Source organism: Vidua macroura, chromosome 4, assembly GCF_024509145.1.
Source record: "Vidua macroura isolate BioBank_ID:100142 chromosome 4, ASM2450914v1, whole genome shotgun sequence".
Taxonomy (NCBI): Eukaryota; Metazoa; Chordata; class Aves; order Passeriformes; family Viduidae; genus Vidua; species Vidua macroura.
In genome coordinates, this window is record NC_071574.1 from 47,968,279 (window position 1) to 47,987,078 (window position 18,800).

Below are 18,800 nucleotides of genomic sequence, written 5' to 3' on the forward strand. Positions count from 1 at the left end.
CTTAGAGGCTGTCCAAAGGTTCCTTGGCCACTTTTGGATATGCCAGTAGAGGAAGACCAGCATACTAAGAATGAAAAATACGTGGTAATTTGTGCCTTTAGGAAATAGCAAGTGTTATTTTTATTCCACAGAGAAATCCAATATAAAGGTTTAAAATTAATTCATCATAAATTAACTGAATCTTAATTCATCTGTTCAATATAGTAATGTTAATGAATAATAATGCTAATGACGGAAGGGAGAAAGGGTTGTTTTAGTATTACCTACCTGAGTTTAATTATCCTCTCTCTGTAATTGCCTGTTAATGAAAGCCTACATTTAGAGATTCAGGGTAAAACCCTTAAAGATGCCCATATTAGTAGTAATGGCAAAATAATAAAAACAGTGGAATGTCTCTTTTCCACTGTTTATCTATTACACTATTGCTAAGTAGTTATGCTTTAGAAATTTGTTCAAATGGAGAGCAGAAAGGAGAAGTATTCTGGTACTTGTTCTACACTCCAAAGGCAAGCATGAGGCAGTCATTTTAATTCTTACCTAGAAAAGCAAAGCATTAAAGTCTTGGGTTTGTTTGATCTCACTAAGTTTGAGACTGTTTGCATATTTTTCTATCAGTATTCTCTAACAGATTTAATTAAATGTATTTGAGAAATTGTATTTGCTCTACATAAGTCACATTCTAGGATATTAATGTTTACCAGAAGTTATAAACATTACAAATAGGCTGCCTGTCTTTGCCCAATTAAAACTGTGTGAATGAGCCAAAGACCTGAATAGTTAAATATTTGTAAATAATCTTTTATAACTGTTAGTTTACCATAATAAAAACTGATAAGAAGGCCCTGACAGTAATACTAATGAAAGGATGTGTGATTCACAGGAAGGCAGTTCAGCAGTAAGGGATGAACAGGTTAGCACTGCTAGTGAAGACACTGGCTCGTACCTACTACATGAGCAGCAAGACTGTCTGGTCTGTCACGAATCTCTGGAGTTGGAAGAGACCCCAGAACTGGTAGAGGCAGCAGCTCCTGAAAGCTATTCTGAATCTGTCTGTGAAGAGGATGTCACTCTTGCTTTGAAAGAGCTGGATGAGAGATGTGAAGAAGAAGAAGCTGACTTCTCTGGTTTGTCTAGGTAAGATTAATACTGGTTATAAGTAACAGAAATTACAAGTTATCAGTGCATTATCAAACAGGATTTTCTATGGTATGGAGACTTCCATTAATGCCATAATACAAAAATTTAAAACAGTAGTTTGCATATCTGAAATAATGGTTGATCAGTTTTGCCTGTTACAGCAATTAAACTCAGTATTTTTTTCAGCAATTGTTTCTGGTACAAGGAAAACAGTTGTGCATGAAAATATGAGAATTCTCGAATAAAAGAAATTGGCACTTTTCTTCACCATCAGTAGGACAAAAATGTGAAAAATCAGCTGCAAATAGTTTAACAGTGAAAAGCTCTTGAACTGCTCTGACTTACAGTGGTACCCAAAGACAGGAAAAAAACAGGGAAAAAAGTTAATTTTTTTTTTCTAATCAAAGCTCCTGTACAAGTCAGGTCAGTTTGAATCTGCTCAAGGGTTATTTTCCTTATTAAAGTTCAGAAATCTCCTGTATATTTCTAAGACATTTTAAAGTAAAATAATACTTTTTTTTTTCATTTTAATATGGAGAACAAAGATAACTATTGAAAGGAAAAGTTAAAGTTAGTCCCAGCTGGTTGAGTCATATTTAAAGTGAAACTCTTAAGTCCCCTGGAAGTTAACAGTCTAAGAAGGAAGGAAAAGGAACAAGAAACTGCAAGCAAACAAATAAAACCCACAAACCAAAACAAACAAAAAAAAATCCAAATTGATCATAGGCTTGAATATGAACGTAGGCTTGTTCATATTTAAAATTTGTTCAGAAGTTTAGATTGAATAATAGAGAGGCTTGGTACATATAGGAACACAGGCTTGACATTTATTCTTTGAGAGAGATCTCTTAAGGAGGCTTTTTCAGAAAAGAGCACAACAGGAGATACAAAAGAAGTTGGTTGAGAAGGTTTTACTGGGAGAGACAGAAAAACTTGACTCTTGTGATATGTCACCTATTGCATATGCCTTGTGAGCCTTCAAGGCTGGTACCAGTTAAGAGCAGTTCAGTTCCTCATTTGCAACTGAACAATCCCTCAAGGTTTTACTTTATTTACACTAAGCAAGCAAATGAAAAACCCCATAGCTCTAGTCTAAATAGTGACAGAGGTGAGAGCATTGGTACACTAGTTGGGAAAGATCTGAAAATCTTTTTTGCTTACAGATCAAAAGGGATTTGTCTTAGCTTTTGCGCTTTGTGATACTAAAAGGTATCTAAAAGCACCCACACTTCTTGTTTAAGTCTTGTTTAAGATATACTTAGTGCTTCTGTGGATGAGGCAGTTGTCATAGAGAAACAGTGTATGTGATTTAAAAGATTATTTTAATAAACTATCTGTATACCTGGAATCCTCCTACACATATTTGTGCTGCCTGCGTATGCAGGCAAGTTATACAAGAAGAAATGTCAAAATATATCATTCCTTGTAATACAGAATATTTTATGGTAATTATTATTTTAATGATTGGAAGTAGTAGCATTGATTAATTTATAGTTTGATATTTTTATTGGATGTTTGGTGCCTAATGGAAAGTATGATAGCAGACTGTTCTGTGAACAAAGGCCCGTTAAACTGATTGCCCATAAAAATGAAAGTGTTTCGATCTATCTCCATTTGCTTATGTTACTTTAGACAGTTATAAAACACTATTACATTGCTAAATGAACTCTTGTGCTTCCCTGAAGGAAGGCTAAAACTTTTTGCAGATATTGGTAGACCATCTGTTCAGATCAGTAAAAATTTGAAGAACGGGATGTTACTTCAGTTATTGGGGGCAAGAAAAAAAATGCCTGTTTCTACGTGGTGTCCATATATATGGTGCTGTATATACCTATATATAACCTCCAGATAGCTCTTTGTAGTTCTGTGTAGAACTGACATGTGGTAGTAAATTTTGGAGAGTATAAGCAATTTTTAATATGTTACAGCAAAAGTTTTTGATGGTTTACTCTTTTCTTGGCTCACAGTTACCTTAGTTGATCTCTTATTTATTTTCCAAATGCTATTCTGAATCCAAAATTCTTATTTTTTTCCTTCTTGCTAAAATGAAGGTGTTTTTTTCCCTAAAAAGTTTGCTGAGGAGGTAATTTCTGTTATTTATTGTTTCTAGCCAAGATGAAGAAGAACAGGATGGTTTCCCAGAAGTGCAAACTTCCCCTCCTCCTTCTCCATTTCTTTCTGCCATATTGGCAGCTTTCCAGCCAGTGGCATACGATGATGAAGAGCAAGCCTGGCGCTGCCACGTCAATCAAATGCTGTCAGACACAGATGGATCTTGTGCTGTCTATACATTTCATGTCTTCTCAAGATTGTTTCAGGTCAGTGAATTCTCCGTGTATGGTTGCTCACCTGAAATCCTTTCCTCCTACTTCTAAAACTACTCTTCCCCTTGAAACTGCAAAAGCCACAAGGTTATGGTAGCAAGAAGCTTTAGAAAGCAGATCAAAAGCAGACCAGAAAAACGCACTGTTGAAGTATTGTTACACTGTCATACTCTATTTTTCCATCTGCTGGATATCTGCTGTATTCAATGCCTAGGAATGAACCTGCTCAGGAAATAAACAAAAATTGAGAAAAACTCAAAAAAATCAGTTCAGTGTTTCTTGCAAGCTCTTAGTCCAGGTTGTGTCCCTTCTTTTATTTTCTGAACATCACCCAGGGTCTGTGATGATTACAGAATTAATGTCTTTCTCCTGGTTTCTTTGTGGGAGTCATTATTATGGGATCGCAGCATGACAATCATTAATGAATTTATCTTGCATCTGTCTTGAGAGAAAAAGGTTTCTTTCTGCAGAGAAGTAATTGAAACACCAGGAGATCCACTGGAGCTGGATATTTCAAATGCCTCTCTTTAACTACCACATAGATCTGCTATCCAACACAAAATGGCATAATTTTTCTGGCTTCCTCCTCCCTATATGTAGGGGATAAGATTTTACATTTTAAAAGTAATGCTTCTTTGCAAATTCCTATGGGGTAGAATAAGTAAAATTAATTCATTTTACGTACAGGCAATGTGCCAAATGAGCTAAGAGAATATTCAGGACAAGGCTTTATGGCTCCAGCCCTTTCATGTATCTCTAATATTAATTTTACTTGCTGTTTGGCATATCATAATAAATTTCTCAGTGAAAGACCCCACACTAGCACATATTTTGTCCCACGTATGGGCAGTAACTTAGATGTGAAGAATTCATACTCCGCCTTTCCCATGGAATAATTTGTTTGTGCATCTATACCCATTATCCATTTTATGTTCAACTAATTTCATGGCTACAGTGCCATGAAATTTCTATTACAGGTTGTAGATTTTTGTAGTTTTGTTTCATCTAGACATCAGGGATTTGGTTTGTCTGTATTATACCAAAGCTTAGCTGCAGTTGGTTTCCACACATGCATTCATTTCCTGAAAGTGGTAAAACGAGAGCTCATATTCTCTTGTGTTCATTAATAAGGGAGCTAAGGGAAGAAGGATGAAACTTGGCTTAACAGCTGGAAAGTTGGATACTCTGCACAATAGCAAACTAGTGTTCAAGCATGGGCAAAAAATATTCCTGAGAAGTTGTTACTGGGTACAGAGGAGGGTTAACACGATCAAATGATACTTGGGAAGCCTTGTTTGACTGGACCTTTCCATTTTGCCTTTTGGCTCCTTCTTCCTGTGTTTAAATTTGCAGCTGTCTGTGTAACCTTTATATCGTTTTATTCTACATGTAACTTACAGGATTAATGAAATAGTGTATATCAGAGTGCAGTGTTACATTAGGCTAAGCAGACAGTCTGCATAATCAAACATGATAAACTCAGGACTGATTTTTGAAGACGGTAGAAACCCTGCAGGTGGCAGTTTTGGACACAGATTGTGCTACACAGGTCACATACTGACTCATAAAACTCTATAATTTTCTGCAGCACAAACACTTGAAAATAAATTGAACTGTCTGTACTGTGTAAAGGCAAATAGTCATCTACCTATACTGAGGCTAGAGGCCTAGATATGAAAGGAGTACTTGTCTCTATGGATACTGGCTGGTTTCATTAATTTATTGCATTTTCCAGAGCTGATTTTACATAACTATTCAGAGAAAATTGCATATTAGTTTTTCATTTAATGAAAAAATATAATGTAATGTAAACTTGTCAGGATAGAAATTTGCTCTGAAATCTTACCTAAAAAGCCAGAAGAGTAGTAAAACACAGTGTAAGATAAATGTTTTTCTGATTTGACTTCTAGACCATTCAAAGAAAGTTTGTATCTATAACAAATGATTCGGTCAGCTTTCTTGGTGAAAGTCTACAGCGCATTGGAACAAAGTTTAAGAGTTCTCTAGAAGTGATGATGTTATGTTCAGAATGTCCGACAGTCTTTGTGGACGCGGAAACGGTAAGAATCTCAAACTTGCACATTAAGAATCTCAGACTTGCATGTTGGAATATCTGTCTGCTCAAACATTTCATATAACATATCAAATGATGTTTTAATATGTGGCAAAAAGAAACTCTTTGAAATCAGAAGGGAATTAAAATCTTAAGTGGCCACTGTGTCATAAACACTGGAAACCACCAGTGAGAAATGCATTTCTTAAAAAATAGGCTCCAGCTGTAACAGTGAACAGTATGGAAACTTACTGATAGTAGATATCACTTTAATTCCCTTACTACTCTTTACCTTTCCTGCCTGTTCATATTTATTCTATGTTCTCATATTCTCTTGTGCTCATTAACAAGGGAGCTAAGGAAGGAGTAAAAAAAAAGAAAGACTACTTATCTAGCAGCAATTTTGCCTTTTTCTGTTATCTTGTTTTATGTATATATTCAGTGATGCATGAGAGGAACATTCTTGCTGCAAATACACAACAAGGATGTCGCCCTGGTTATCAAGAGTTTTCTAAAGCCTTCTGGGTTTACATTCTTGTAGAGAACTTTCTCACACAACTTTCTGTAAATAACCTGTTGTTTTGCATTCTTTCATAGAGGCAGAGAAATTTGATGTACAAGTAGTTTGTCCAGTGTCGTTGGAGAGGTGGCACGTTCACCCTCCAATCCACTGGCACCTTTTGAGAACTATAAAAGATTGGAGTCAGAAAAAATAAATTAGTCTCTTCATCGTGACCAAAGCTGTGGTGCGTCGTTTTTGCTTGTGTCATTTGGTGACATCAGGAGACTTTGAATTATTTGTTGTCATGCAAGTTGAAATCCTGATTATAATAGATACTAATCCAAGAAGTCAGCTCAGTGTTTAGCAGCAGTCAAAAAAACCTCTGTGCTAGAATTATCAAGAAAGGAGACAGCAAAGCAGGAAATATCACTGAGTTAATGTACATATTCCCAGTATACCTACATCCTGAACGTTGGGGGCAGTTTTGGTCCCTTGCTGTCAGAGCAAAGGTAGTAGCACTGGAAAAAAATTAAAGAAAGATTGCAAGAATGATGAAATATGTACATGTAAGATATGAGTATGTAGGCTAGGATTTTTAGCCCTTTAGAAGATAAATCTGTCCATCGATGTCTTATCATGGATAAGTGATAGAAATTATTTTCTTTTCATCTTAATTGATTTCTAAGGGTGATCAAAGTAAGCTACCAGTGACTTACAAAATGTACAGAACCAAGGTCCTTCATGTGATACATAATCAAACTGTGAAATACTGTCACTTTGTATGGTGCCTACTCATGTTTTCAGAAAGCCACTAAAGAAATTCATGGAAGTAGCAGCCCTGGACAGATCCTTTAAATATGCAGAAGAATGTGTTGCCAGAGGCTAAGAAAGCACTCTGGGGCAGGTGGATCACCACAAGTTTGCCCTTCCTTAAACAACTGCCATTAGACTTTGTCAGCTGCAGGGCTGAGGTCGATGGATCTTTGGCCTTGATGCCCAGTGTGAGACACTTCTCCTGACCTGCTTTTTTTCCCTCGGTACTAAGGGGCAACTCTTTCTTAAGGTCTCACTTAAGAATATGAGAATGAAAAAAGCATGATACAGATAGTGCATTTCAAGGGAACCACCTGTAATGTTTTTTGGTTTTACTTATGTCACTTTAAAAGCAGTAAAAATTTATTTTTAAAAATTCTTTAAGATTAGAAGCCTTAAGAAAAGTTACACTAGTGTCTAACTAAAACACTCTGTGTATTTTAAAATAAAAACCAAATCTATAGAAAGACAAACATTAAAAGGATATAAATAAATATAGCACACAAATATTTGCAGATGTACATGGACATACACACATTAGGGTTGTTACATTGACAAATACTGTATAAATAAATCTTTCCTCTCCAAATAATTAAAATGAAATGAACCTTTTTATCAGATTAATTCTCACTGATAAAGTACACAGCTCTTATTGTGTGCAAGGACTGACCAGTGTGAGGGAGGAAACATCATGTTAGAGATGTTTATTACAGGAAGTGTCAGGAGAAGGACTAATAAAAAAAACTAAGTGACAATAAAATACAGAGAGAAATGGTGTGGAAGAAAGCTGAAGTAGCAGTCCCTGAGGGGAAAAGAGATTCTGAAACCATGTTAAAAGAGGCAGTCATTAATGGTAGAAAATTCTTTGAATATCCAGTGGTTTCCGCTTTGACAAAGTCCTGTTTCTTACAGACTGCAGAAGCTTTTCTGGTAGCATAGTTTGTATATTGAGAAGGGCAAATAACCCTCAGTGGATACTCCTTAGGTTGCTACAGGAGCAATCCAGCAACATTACCTTCCTTCCTTCTACAGGCTGTTCTATTTCCACTAGTGGTGTGTGTGTACCAAATACTATTCTTCATTATGAAAGATCTAAATATTGCTTTGAAATATCTCTTTCACATGTTAACTAGGTACTACTCTTCTTATTTTGGAGTTGAAACTGTTGTTCACTGATTTAAATGGTAGAGTTACATGTGTTAATTCACTTGCTCAAAGGTGTCCAGCTAATTCTAATTTGTTTTTCCAAATGTGAACGTGGAATTCTCTATTATGTAATTTGGATATTATACTGTATGGATTATAGTCAGATGTTACATGACTACAGAGTTTGATTGCTTTTATCTTCCAGCTACTGTCTTGTGGCCTGCTAGAAACATTGAAGTTCAGTGTTTTAGAGCTCCAAGAACACTTGGATACCTATAATGTCAAAAGAGAGGCAGCAGAACAGGTGAGTCTCTCAGATCTCAAAACAAAAATATTAGAACCTACTCATCAAAAAAATGTTGCAGGTCCTTATCTCTCATCAAAGGCATCTAAAGGAAATATGTGGGAAAGGAAAAGTGTGGGAAAACACTTCTGAAATAAAATCCCGTTTCCTTTTCTTACTGTTATTCTATGTGTATAAATCTGAACCTGAGGGGTTTTTTCTTACATGTAGTTAATTTTTGTTGCACGTATTTCTGAAGCTGATTTTTAATATATAACACTGCACAAATCCACTAACAGTGGGAAAAGCACATTCCTAATTGAAAAATATTCCAGTATTTCTAACATGAACATCAATAAATAATGGGGGGTTTTAAATTTATGTTCTGCTTATTTTATTAGACTAGGGATTCACCTCCAGATTAAGACATTTACAAATAACTATCTTTCTGGAATTCCAAGTGCATTAACACCCACAGTATTTAAGGATTGGGTCAATATATTGAAAGGAATCAAGAAAGCAATGCATTTATTCTAATACAGATACTGACTTGTTTAGCTGAATAATTCTTTAGACTTCCTTTTGGTGACTCAATCTCCACTGACAAGTAATGGGGGTTATACAGCTGTGTCACACAAAGACACAAATTTAGGGCTCATCTTACAGCTGGATCTCATTGAGGATGATGTTTGTGTTGATTAGAATAAAGCAGTTCAGTTTTCAAGGTATATGTTAGTGGTTATATCCTTTTTCCAAAGAAATGCAGTTTAGAAGAAATTTAGAAGATTTCTGTAGCAAGAGTCTGTATATTTTGTTAACCTGAGTGTGAAATTCAGAAAGTAAGATACTAACTTGAGAAAACTGTCAAAGCTAAGGTTTGTATTTCAAGAGCCAAAAAGGAAACATGAATCTACAATAGAACATGCTGAATTTTACTGATCTCAGCAGCCTGTGAGGCTGTGGCAATGTCATTATAGGCAAGTTTGAGTGATGCAAAACAGAACCAGAATTCAAGCCATTATGCTTTGGCAGATATTTTGCAACACAAGTGGCTCCATGTTTCTTTATCATGCTGAGTTTATTAGGAAATTATGGCCTTTGCCTTGCAAAGATTGCTGACAGCTCATCTGTTGAATAGACCAGACATGCACATTTTTGTGGAAAGGATCTCAAAAGAAATGTGGTTTCCTTGAAACCAATGCTAAAATATGCCACAGATGTAGATAAAGTCTTGGCAGGATCCAGGCCAGTATTTCTGCTAAAGAGTTGCTGCATTTGTTTGCCCTTTTCTGTGGTAATAACAATTTATTTGATCTAATATAATGAGCTACATTTTGCCATGTAGGATTAATCAGAAACAAGTGCTCATCAAATGACTAAGATAATTTTACGCGATGTAATATTTCATGTCTGGCACTCTCCAATGCATAATGCTCTCAGCACTCCTATGAGGGCATAATGTATTTAATTCCTCCTTTTAGAGAGCAGCCCTGAGGCACAGAGGGCGTAACTGATTTCCCCCATGGTCAGACAGGAGGGTAAAAAGGGACCTCTGTGTGTGTGTGTGTGTGTGTGTGTGTGTGTAATTAGAATGATGACTGTCCAAACATGGAGGCATTTTACATCAACTCTCCATATAGCCTAGTTTATCACAGCAATAATCAATGGTATTGTTTTGTTGATTTGTCAAAGTATAACAAATTAAAATTACATCCCTTTCAGATGGCAAGTAATTCTCTAAAGGTATTCTTATCTAATTTTGCACTGCCACATTTCGTATTGATATAATCCATGCTGGATATTAAGAACTTCTTTGTATTTTATTTTACTAGGTAAACAAATACAAGTATCAGTTTGATGGCCTCTGTCATTATATCATAGTGAAGGAATTGTTTTTTCCTGTCAAAAAGGGAGTCTAGTAACATGTTTCTGTGGTCAGCCTGTCTTCTGCCACAGATTTGTGAGTGACTGGCGCAGGAAGAAGGTTCACAGGGTTAAAGGAATTGTTCTGAAACAACTGAGAGCATTTTGTCAGGGTTTTATTTAATCATTTATAAATAAAAAGAAGCAGTATTGAGAAGAAACTTTTAGCTTTGACCAGTCATCTCTGACTCTTGATAGCACATCATTTAGACAATTTAGGGCATTACTTAAGTGCTTATTGAGCATGTTAATTTAGAAGTAGTGACTACTCAAATTATTTACTTTCCTAAAACATTTTAGAAGTATTTCTTTAGCTGTTGGTCCTCTTTTTCTAAAGTGTATTTTATATTACATGTAAACTAAGAATCTTCTAAGCTACGTCTTAGATATCCTTAGATATATTAGATATATGCTTTATTGTTTTCTTACTCTGTCCTCTTAAACAGTATAGGGAAAGATTGAACAAGACTTCCTCAAGTCAAATCTGAATTTCTGTTGCTACACACAGCTGTGCTATGTATCCTATTAAATCTGAAAGTATTAAGCCAAAATGCTTAATCAACTTTATGCAGACCCTTGGTTTTTTCATAGAAACACAAAGAAAACCAAATTAAGTGGTCGGCTACTGTGTAATAAAGTAAATAAAAAGTAACAGATTTTTGCATGTTAATCTGGTATCCTTTAGAGTTTGTATGTTAATTTCTTTAATGAAAAACTGTTGTTTTAACTTTATCCTAATAGATGATGTTTGTCACTCTCAGTGCTGTGTGGTGTACAGGCATTCACATGAATCAGATTGAAAAAGAAAAAGGCTTGGGCTGCAGTTCCTTGTCACACTTACCTAGGCACCAAGATAAGACAGAAAGGTGCCTGTAGTATAGGCCATGAGCATGTCTGTTTAGGGTGTAATCTGGCAGACCAGCCTGTGCTATGACCAAGACTAACCCCAGACTTCCCTGTGTTATGCTTTCATCAACACTTTCTAGGAGATATATGGAGAAAACATGAATTGGCACAAAGCAAGCACATGAAGAAGGTTAGTCTGTCACACTACTCCCAAAGAAGGAAAAAAAAAAAAAATCTTTCTACCATGCTGAACATATATTCTGTAAAAATTCTTAACAAATTAACTTTGTCCCCTTTTTGGAGCTATTGTTCTATCTTCTTGCAAGGGGACTGCTTAGACTTCATGTGTGTATTAGGGACAAAGATACTGAATCAGATAAATGTAATAGAAAATGCAAGCTTATATACACAGCATTCCAGGCACACCCTTTATTCAGACTGGTCCTAAGATTTAAAAAAAAATCTTAAAAGGGTAGTGTGTGAAGAGAAATACTAGCTTCCCAATTGCTGCTGCTGTTTGTTGCAGTGCAAACCTATTCTGTCGTTCTTGATGGAGGCTGTCTGATAAAAAGAAAAATGAGATTTGTTGTGCATGTTGGTATCCATGTCACTAATTGAAACTGACACTGCGATGGTCAGAGAATTCCATTTCTCCTCTTGATGAGCACACTGGCCTAGTTAATTCACTAAGTAACCTTTATTAAATTGAGCAGATGGGAAATCACATTTTTCTTTTTCTTGCATCAGACAAAGGTTAGGAAAAGGTCACCAAGATTCCCTCTGAGATTCAAGATACCAAACACAAGCAGTATGCTAAATTATTCTTCCTTGGATGTATAGAGCCTGTTCTTCATTTCAGATTATATTATGCACTTTATCTCAACATGATGCATTCCCATTTCAGTAATAACCATGCTTGCAATTGTTTGCACTGTACAGAAAAAATTATCAATTGGGTGATCTGGTTGTATTGTACAAAAAGAACATATTTGATTCTATAAATGCTTTATAGCAACACAGAAATTCATGGGAATGTCAGTGGAGGTTATTTTTTGAGAAACTTGTATGGTTGGTTAAAGGTAGAAAAAGAGACTGCCCACTAAAATTAATAAACTTATTGTGTGATATAGGAAGTGAAGTTAAATGCAGCCCTGAGTGGAACCTGCAGGTTTGCATTGTGTAATGCAAGAATACTTCATCTCCTTGGCTTGTATGAACTGGAAGTGATGCTAAACTTGCGCTGGAGAATTTGGGTTTTTTCATTCCAACCTGTAACCCCACACTTACACAGGAAAGCTCTATTTCCTTCTGTTTCTCAAGCAGTCCCAAGAAATGTAACAGGCTTATTCTCTAATTAGTGTTATATTTTAAGGGCTGATAAATCACATTAGTGTAAACCTTGTGCAGAAAGTAAAGAGAGGGTTATTTCTGCTTCCACCCTCTCATGCTTTTTTCCTGTAACAGTATCAATTCAATCATGGGTTAGTATTTATGCTGAAGTGTACTATCTCCATCTTGGGTAATGAAGGCTACAGGAAATAAAAGTTACAAAGTGATCTATCAGAGTGTTGCAAACAACACTGGTAAACTATTTATTTCATACCACAATTTCTTACGTTATCCGAGAATGTACAAGACAAAGTGTCATAAGCAGTTTTAGCAGAGTCTTCAGTTTGGTGTTTCAGAAGATGTTCAATCTTGTTTATATTTATTTTGCAGTGGCTAGAAGACTGCAAAAGGACATTTGGTACTGATGATGGTATTCATGGGACTAACACAGATGCCCAGGTAGGTGTATGTCATTTGTGAGTCTCAGGATATGAGATTAAAAATCATCTTTATTGCACAAAAATTCCAATATTCGTAGAGAGATTAAAAATGTATGAAAAGCTTTTCATTTCAGTTATCATCCTAGCTTTTGGAAACTCAGAGTCTCATGAAAAAAATGGGCAATAAAAATGGGTCTTCTTAATAAAAGCTGGCAATGTGTCTTGGGTTCTAGATTTAATAACAGTGAGTAGATAAGCAGACTAGATACCATCTGTGTACCAGCAAGTCTGCTTTTCTGCTGCTGTTTCTAGAAGGCAAAAATATTAAAATTCTGGTTATATGCTGAGATATATTGTCTGCTCAAAAACTTAGAACTGCGTAAGACCTTTCTGCAGCCAATATTTGGGTGAAAAGTAACAGGGAGTAAAGTAGCAGTATACCAAAAAGCTCTAAACACTTAGGTCAAAATATCATCTAACAAAAGGTTATGTAAACATTAATATTAGTTGAATATTTTGTATGTATTTGCATGGCACTCATCGATGTTTAATATTACTAATTGCTGTAGTAAGTGATAGCTTTTCCCAAAATGGACTAGGATTGGGGTTTTTTAAAAACAGAATAGCTGCATAATATTGATACAGTAAAAAAAGCAAATCCAAAACCTGACATTAGTAGGTACAAGGAGTCTGCCATCTGAAGTACTGTGGTAAGGACAGTGAAAGATGCAAGAAAGAACTGCACGTAGCAGATGAACTTACCTTTTCACAACCACAGTTTGACAAAAATCTCAAATCCGAGCTGAAAAAGGAAGAATTTTATTTCTTTTATTCAGTTGAACCATTCATTGATGCACTTGGTCATGTTTCTGCTGCTGAAGATGTATTCTTCACCAACAGAAATGTTTACTGTATCTTTGGACTATTTCTTCTTTTATATAGTTTTCTTTTGCTGTTCTTCATATATATATATATATATATATATATATATATATATATATATGTGTGTGTGTGTGTGTGTGTGTGTGTGTTTGGGGTTTTTTAATGCAATCACAAAATGTACCTGAATTTTTAGAGTAGTAAAATGTGGTACTATTATGTTAATTTTTATACTGCATTAAAGTTGCATATTAAAAAAAAAAAAAAATCAAGTGAATAAGCTTAGGTAATACAAAACCAGCAAAATAATTTACTACTATTTGCAAGGACTTTTATCCTGCCAATAAACACATGCTTTAGTGTATTTTACACTAAGTATACATCTTTGTATACTGACTGGTATATCCTTAGAAATAGATAATGTTTACTATTACAATACAGTAAATGCTGTATATATATTAATTAAAAAGCAGCATTTATGTATTTCAGTCCATACTTATAATTTTGTTTACATACACCAAGAAATTGTTCTAACATTTAGTTGTTAAACAGAACCATTCTTACCATGAAGGTAAATGTTACTGTTCCTACTGTGTAGCTGGGGGAACTAAGAAATGGAAGACAAGCAATATACAGGTTTTCAGATAGCTTGTACAGAGAGAATCCATGATTCTCTGGCAAGGCAGTTTGGCCTATTCTTCCCTGTTTCTGCAGGGTTTGAAGATGGCCTCTGAAAAGGAATTTGAGAGCCATCACACTGATTATTATTTGTGGGGACTTGTTTTGATTTTGGTTTTAAATCCACCCTGCAAGGGCAGCATGCTAGTAATTCTTCAAAAGTCCTTGTAAATGGAGTGTGGGTGCTAAGTCTGAGCAGTCAACCAGTTAATGCTAAAAATTTTAAGTGTTTTCTTGCTCAGGAAAACAGATATTTTTGATTCACTAACACAAATAAGATTTTCTTACTAATTTTTGGCACTGTGGTCCATACAGCTAAGGAATAGCGAGATTAATTCTGTTCCAGCTTGTGCATTGCCAGCAGACTTGCAAGTAAATCTAATTATTCAGTTCTTGCTATTAGTACATCTAAGCCTGAAAGAATGCATCTGGACTCTGGCTTGACTGTTTCTACAGGACAGGCAGGTAGAAAAATCAGATTATTTCTCAAGTAAGCATATGTGTGTTAAAGACACTGAAGCAGTACAAAGCCATTTTTAAAGGAAAACCTCTCCTGAATTTTTAAAAGGTAGCTATCAAGGTGTGTTTTGGGGGAAAGGGATTAATTATGGCTTACAGTTGTAATGAGACTTGGCTTTAAGAACACTGGAACGTAATGACTAAAATTATTAAATAGTCAATCCTGCCATTTCTCAAAATCTGATTCTCTGTGCTTCGTTAAAGTGATTGATCGAAGTCATGTTAACTTCTGCAGTTCAAGATTTTAATATTTTCAGTGTTCTGTGCATCAGTAATTGTGCTGAGTATATAATAGCACAGAGTGTAGAACAAAAACATGCAGTGTAACAAAATCATGCAATGTTATAACCTGGGAAGCACATAGTATATAACTTACCATAACACCGTGTACAACTGTGTGCTTAGTAAAGCTCAGCTGCATCTGTGTCTTGGGAGTCAGACATCCACTGACATTCCTTTTTTTGCTCTCAGGCACATGGTGTGATTCCAATGGAGTTGTCCTGTGCAGGGCCAGGAGCTGGACTTCAGTGATCCTTGTGGGTCCCTTCCAGCTCAGGATATTCTGTGATTTGGTTTGCTGTGACCACTGTTCATGCCTAAGTGCCATCAGTACACTCAGTGCTGTACAAAGCACAGGAGTGGTGAAGTTCACATCCCTAGTCTGACATATACATTTTCTAACTCCTTCTCTCCCTATCACTCTTCCCTAAACATCTTTTCTGAAATGGCTTGTAAAAACCAAGTGCAATTACAGTACAGAAATCTCTCAGAGGGGTTGAGAATTGAGTTTAGCAAACCCAAGAATTTCTAAACTGATTCAGAATCCAAATTAACTTTGCATCTCCAATTTTAAAATGCATTCTTTTTGTTTAAACTATTGTGATACAGAACAAATAAGAAGCTTTGTACAGATGTTCAGATCGAACCTTGATCTGTCAGATCAGTCCTTGATTTTTATTACCTTAAATTTGTGCACCTTTCAGATTACACAATGTATAAAGATCAGACAGGGTTGTAAGAGTGTTATTCATGCTGTGGGACAACAAAGCCAGTACTTTTTATTGTTAGTTATAGCAGCAAGTAATTTAACATCAAATTCAGCCTGTTAATTTTTTTTTTACATTCAGGGTATGTTTGGAGCATGTTACTTGTATTTCTTCCTCCATTTTACCTGGGACATCTTTTACCCTAATTAAAATTATTTCCTACACTAATTCTTGCTCTTTTTTCTTTCTTTGTATTTTTGTGACCTGCTCATCTTCTTGCTTAGCAAATGGAAATTCTAGCAGTAAGTGACAGTTCTTGATTTATCAAATACTTAACCATGCCAGTCACCAAACTGGTCTCCATCTGTCTTGTCCATTTGTGAAATAATGATGTCTTGTCCTTGACTATTACAGAAATGCTGTGTGCTTCAGTTTTGCATCATCTAACCCATTAGACTGTTGGTCCTTTGTAGATAATAGGATCCTGTAGTTAGTAGAATGTTATAAAGATTATTCCATTAGCACTAGCTTTTATGTCTGTATGTGAAGCAGTATTAACACTGTCTGCATTTCTGACTGGTGTTTTACAGGCATAAAAATGGAAGCAAGACAGTGTGTAAATTAATACTGCCATTTCATTTCCTTAAGAATATATCATGTGTTATTTTCTAAAGCAGAATAAGGGCTACCTTTTATAAAGAAAATACTATTCTTGCCTCCAGGAATGGAATTACTCTCTTCCTACTCTGTCAGGCAGTGTAAGCTAAGGGCCAGGTTATATACTGTGCTTACAATATAAGTATTAATGGTTATGAAAGATCCTATACTTATGGACCACAACTGCTTCTTTTGGATATTAGATCTTGAATTTAAAACAATAAAAGATCAACAATAAAAGTAAGTGATCTATGAAACTCTTAGTTTTAAGACATGAAATCTTGAAATGTTCCAGACATTTCAAAATGCCTTTTGAATCACTTCACATCCCACTCCTCCCCATTTCTTGGAAATATAACTTATTAAAAAGTGAACTTCAAATCTCTGTGAGAGGCTACTTGTAAATCTAGAACTGAATTAAGCTTTCATCTGCTTTTCATTAGCTTACTATATGTTAGCTTCTAAATATTTTTGGCATTTTCTTTAGTAGCCAAATTACTTCTGGTTTTGCACACTCTACTGAGGAAGCTGTGATTTATTGTCTATTGCACTGGATAGTAGGAGGTTTGCGCTTCTTGAACATAACAGTGTTGTTTACATTTGTAGGAGCTGGAACTGTGTCGGAGGCTATACAAGCTGCATTTCCAGTTGCTGCTTCTGTTCCAAGCCTATTGCAAACTCATCAGTCAAGTAAAAACAATCAAAAAAGAAGCAGAGGTAATGAAAACCATGCCAATCAGCTAGTAATTGTTGACATTTTAAAAGCAGACAATTTAAAACACATTTTGATAACATTTTCATCAGTGGGACATGCTTTTAGAAACTGGAGGAGGGTTCCAGCTGTTTTATAGCCAATTAATAAAATATTTAATAGAGCTTACAAGAATTTTCTAAGATGTTCAATTATCTGTGTTGATTTTTGTACAGCTTGAAAGCTCTTTAAAAAAAGACAGGAACCTAGGGAGTCCAATGATGAGGATTTTACATATTTCAGTAGCACTCCTGGTATATTCTAATCAAGCCACAATCAAGGCATATCAAGTCCACTCAGAAGAGCTGAGCCTTTCCATAGCCCTGGTGTTTCCTACAGCAAACACCACCACCACTTTCTACCAATTAATTCATTTAACTGTGTCACTTCAGTCACCATTCAATTACTCTGCAAGTTTAGTTCCCATCCTAAGCACAGTTAGTGCATAAGCACTTCAAATGCCTGATTTTTAGTTGTAGTAACTTCAGAAGTAAAAAGTGTTTTTCAGCTGTGCACATACGGTACATATTTGATGTTAATTGAGTTGTGTGCATTATGCTATTAATAATGCTTTCTCTAAGTTCTCCCCTGGGTCTGGAATGCAATAAACAGGGGTAGCAGAAAAAAAAAAGTAGGCTTTGTCTTGCTTGATGTAGTAGGGAGGAACATGAAAATCCTGAGTGAAAGTCTTTGGTTTATGAGCAGCTTTAGAAAAAAACTGTGCATGTTCCTCACTTGCATTTCCAGGTTTTTGTAGAGGCTGCAAGTAAGTTTGTGCTTGATGAACACTGTAAGGTTGGCATCACATCAGTCCCACTTCTTGCCTAAGTTAGTCAGATGCAGAAGCATGTTCTGAGAGATGGCCTTGTGTTTTACTCATGTGTTGCAGCTAAAGCCAAAGATGATACTATATACACTGGCTGCACTACTGTTACTATGCTGGGTTACCAGTCTTCCAGATTTTTTTCCTTGGTATTTAAGACATCCTTGTAATGGCACCACTGCTGTCATACCTTTCTGAAATGTTTCACTCTTCTTGGCAGTTTGTTACTAAGTAACATAAGGAGAGAAGAAATTTATTTTTTTTAATAAATTTTAAAAGAACTAAGAGGAAAACTTCATCAGAGAAGGCCCAAATAATTGACATGCACACTTGGGCCATTAAATTAACTGTATACTTAAGCAACTGCAGAAAATATTTGGGTGTTCTTTTTCTATTTCTCTTTATTGCACAGAGAAGGAAAAATAAAAACCTGATCTTCTGAAAATTATTTTTGCTTGAAATACATTTAAACTAAAAGAGATATATTATACTTGTTTTAGGTAATAAACATGTCTGAAGAACTTGCTCTTTTGGAGAGCTGCCTGAAAGAGGCTGAGGCAGTGTCTGACAGTGGTATCGAAGAAATTGAAATTGCAGAGGCTTCCCAAGCTAGCACAGAAACAGCTATTCACTCCCTCATTGAATCCCTGAGAAACAAGGAGTTTGTGTCAGCTGTGGCACAGGTCAAGGCTTTCAGGTAAGGTTCTAAGG

General features: G+C 35.6%; 1 protein-coding gene across 16 annotated transcripts in view; it reads left to right on the forward strand.

Moving 5' to 3' along the window:
• Positions 1 to 18,800, forward strand: part of FRYL (FRY like transcription coactivator) — a 168,517-nt gene that overhangs the window by 147,124 nt on the left and 2,593 nt on the right. For 13 of the 16 annotated variants that reach the window (XM_053974833.1, XM_053974837.1, XM_053974834.1 and 10 more), the window contains 8 exons: positions 881 to 1,134; positions 3,248 to 3,455; positions 5,372 to 5,521; positions 8,181 to 8,279; positions 12,747 to 12,815; positions 16,143 to 16,160; positions 17,122 to 17,232; positions 18,590 to 18,786. In XM_053974833.1, the coding sequence (XP_053830808.1) occupies positions 881 to 1,134; positions 3,248 to 3,455; positions 5,372 to 5,521; positions 8,181 to 8,279; positions 12,747 to 12,815; positions 16,143 to 16,160; positions 17,122 to 17,232; positions 18,590 to 18,786 (1,106 nt within the window). The remainder of the gene's footprint in view (positions 1 to 880; positions 1,135 to 3,247; positions 3,456 to 5,371; positions 5,522 to 8,180; positions 8,280 to 12,746; positions 12,816 to 16,142; positions 16,161 to 17,121; positions 17,233 to 18,589; positions 18,787 to 18,800) is intronic. The other 3 variants (XM_053974829.1, XM_053974842.1, XM_053974831.1) reach the window with 1 other exon arrangement.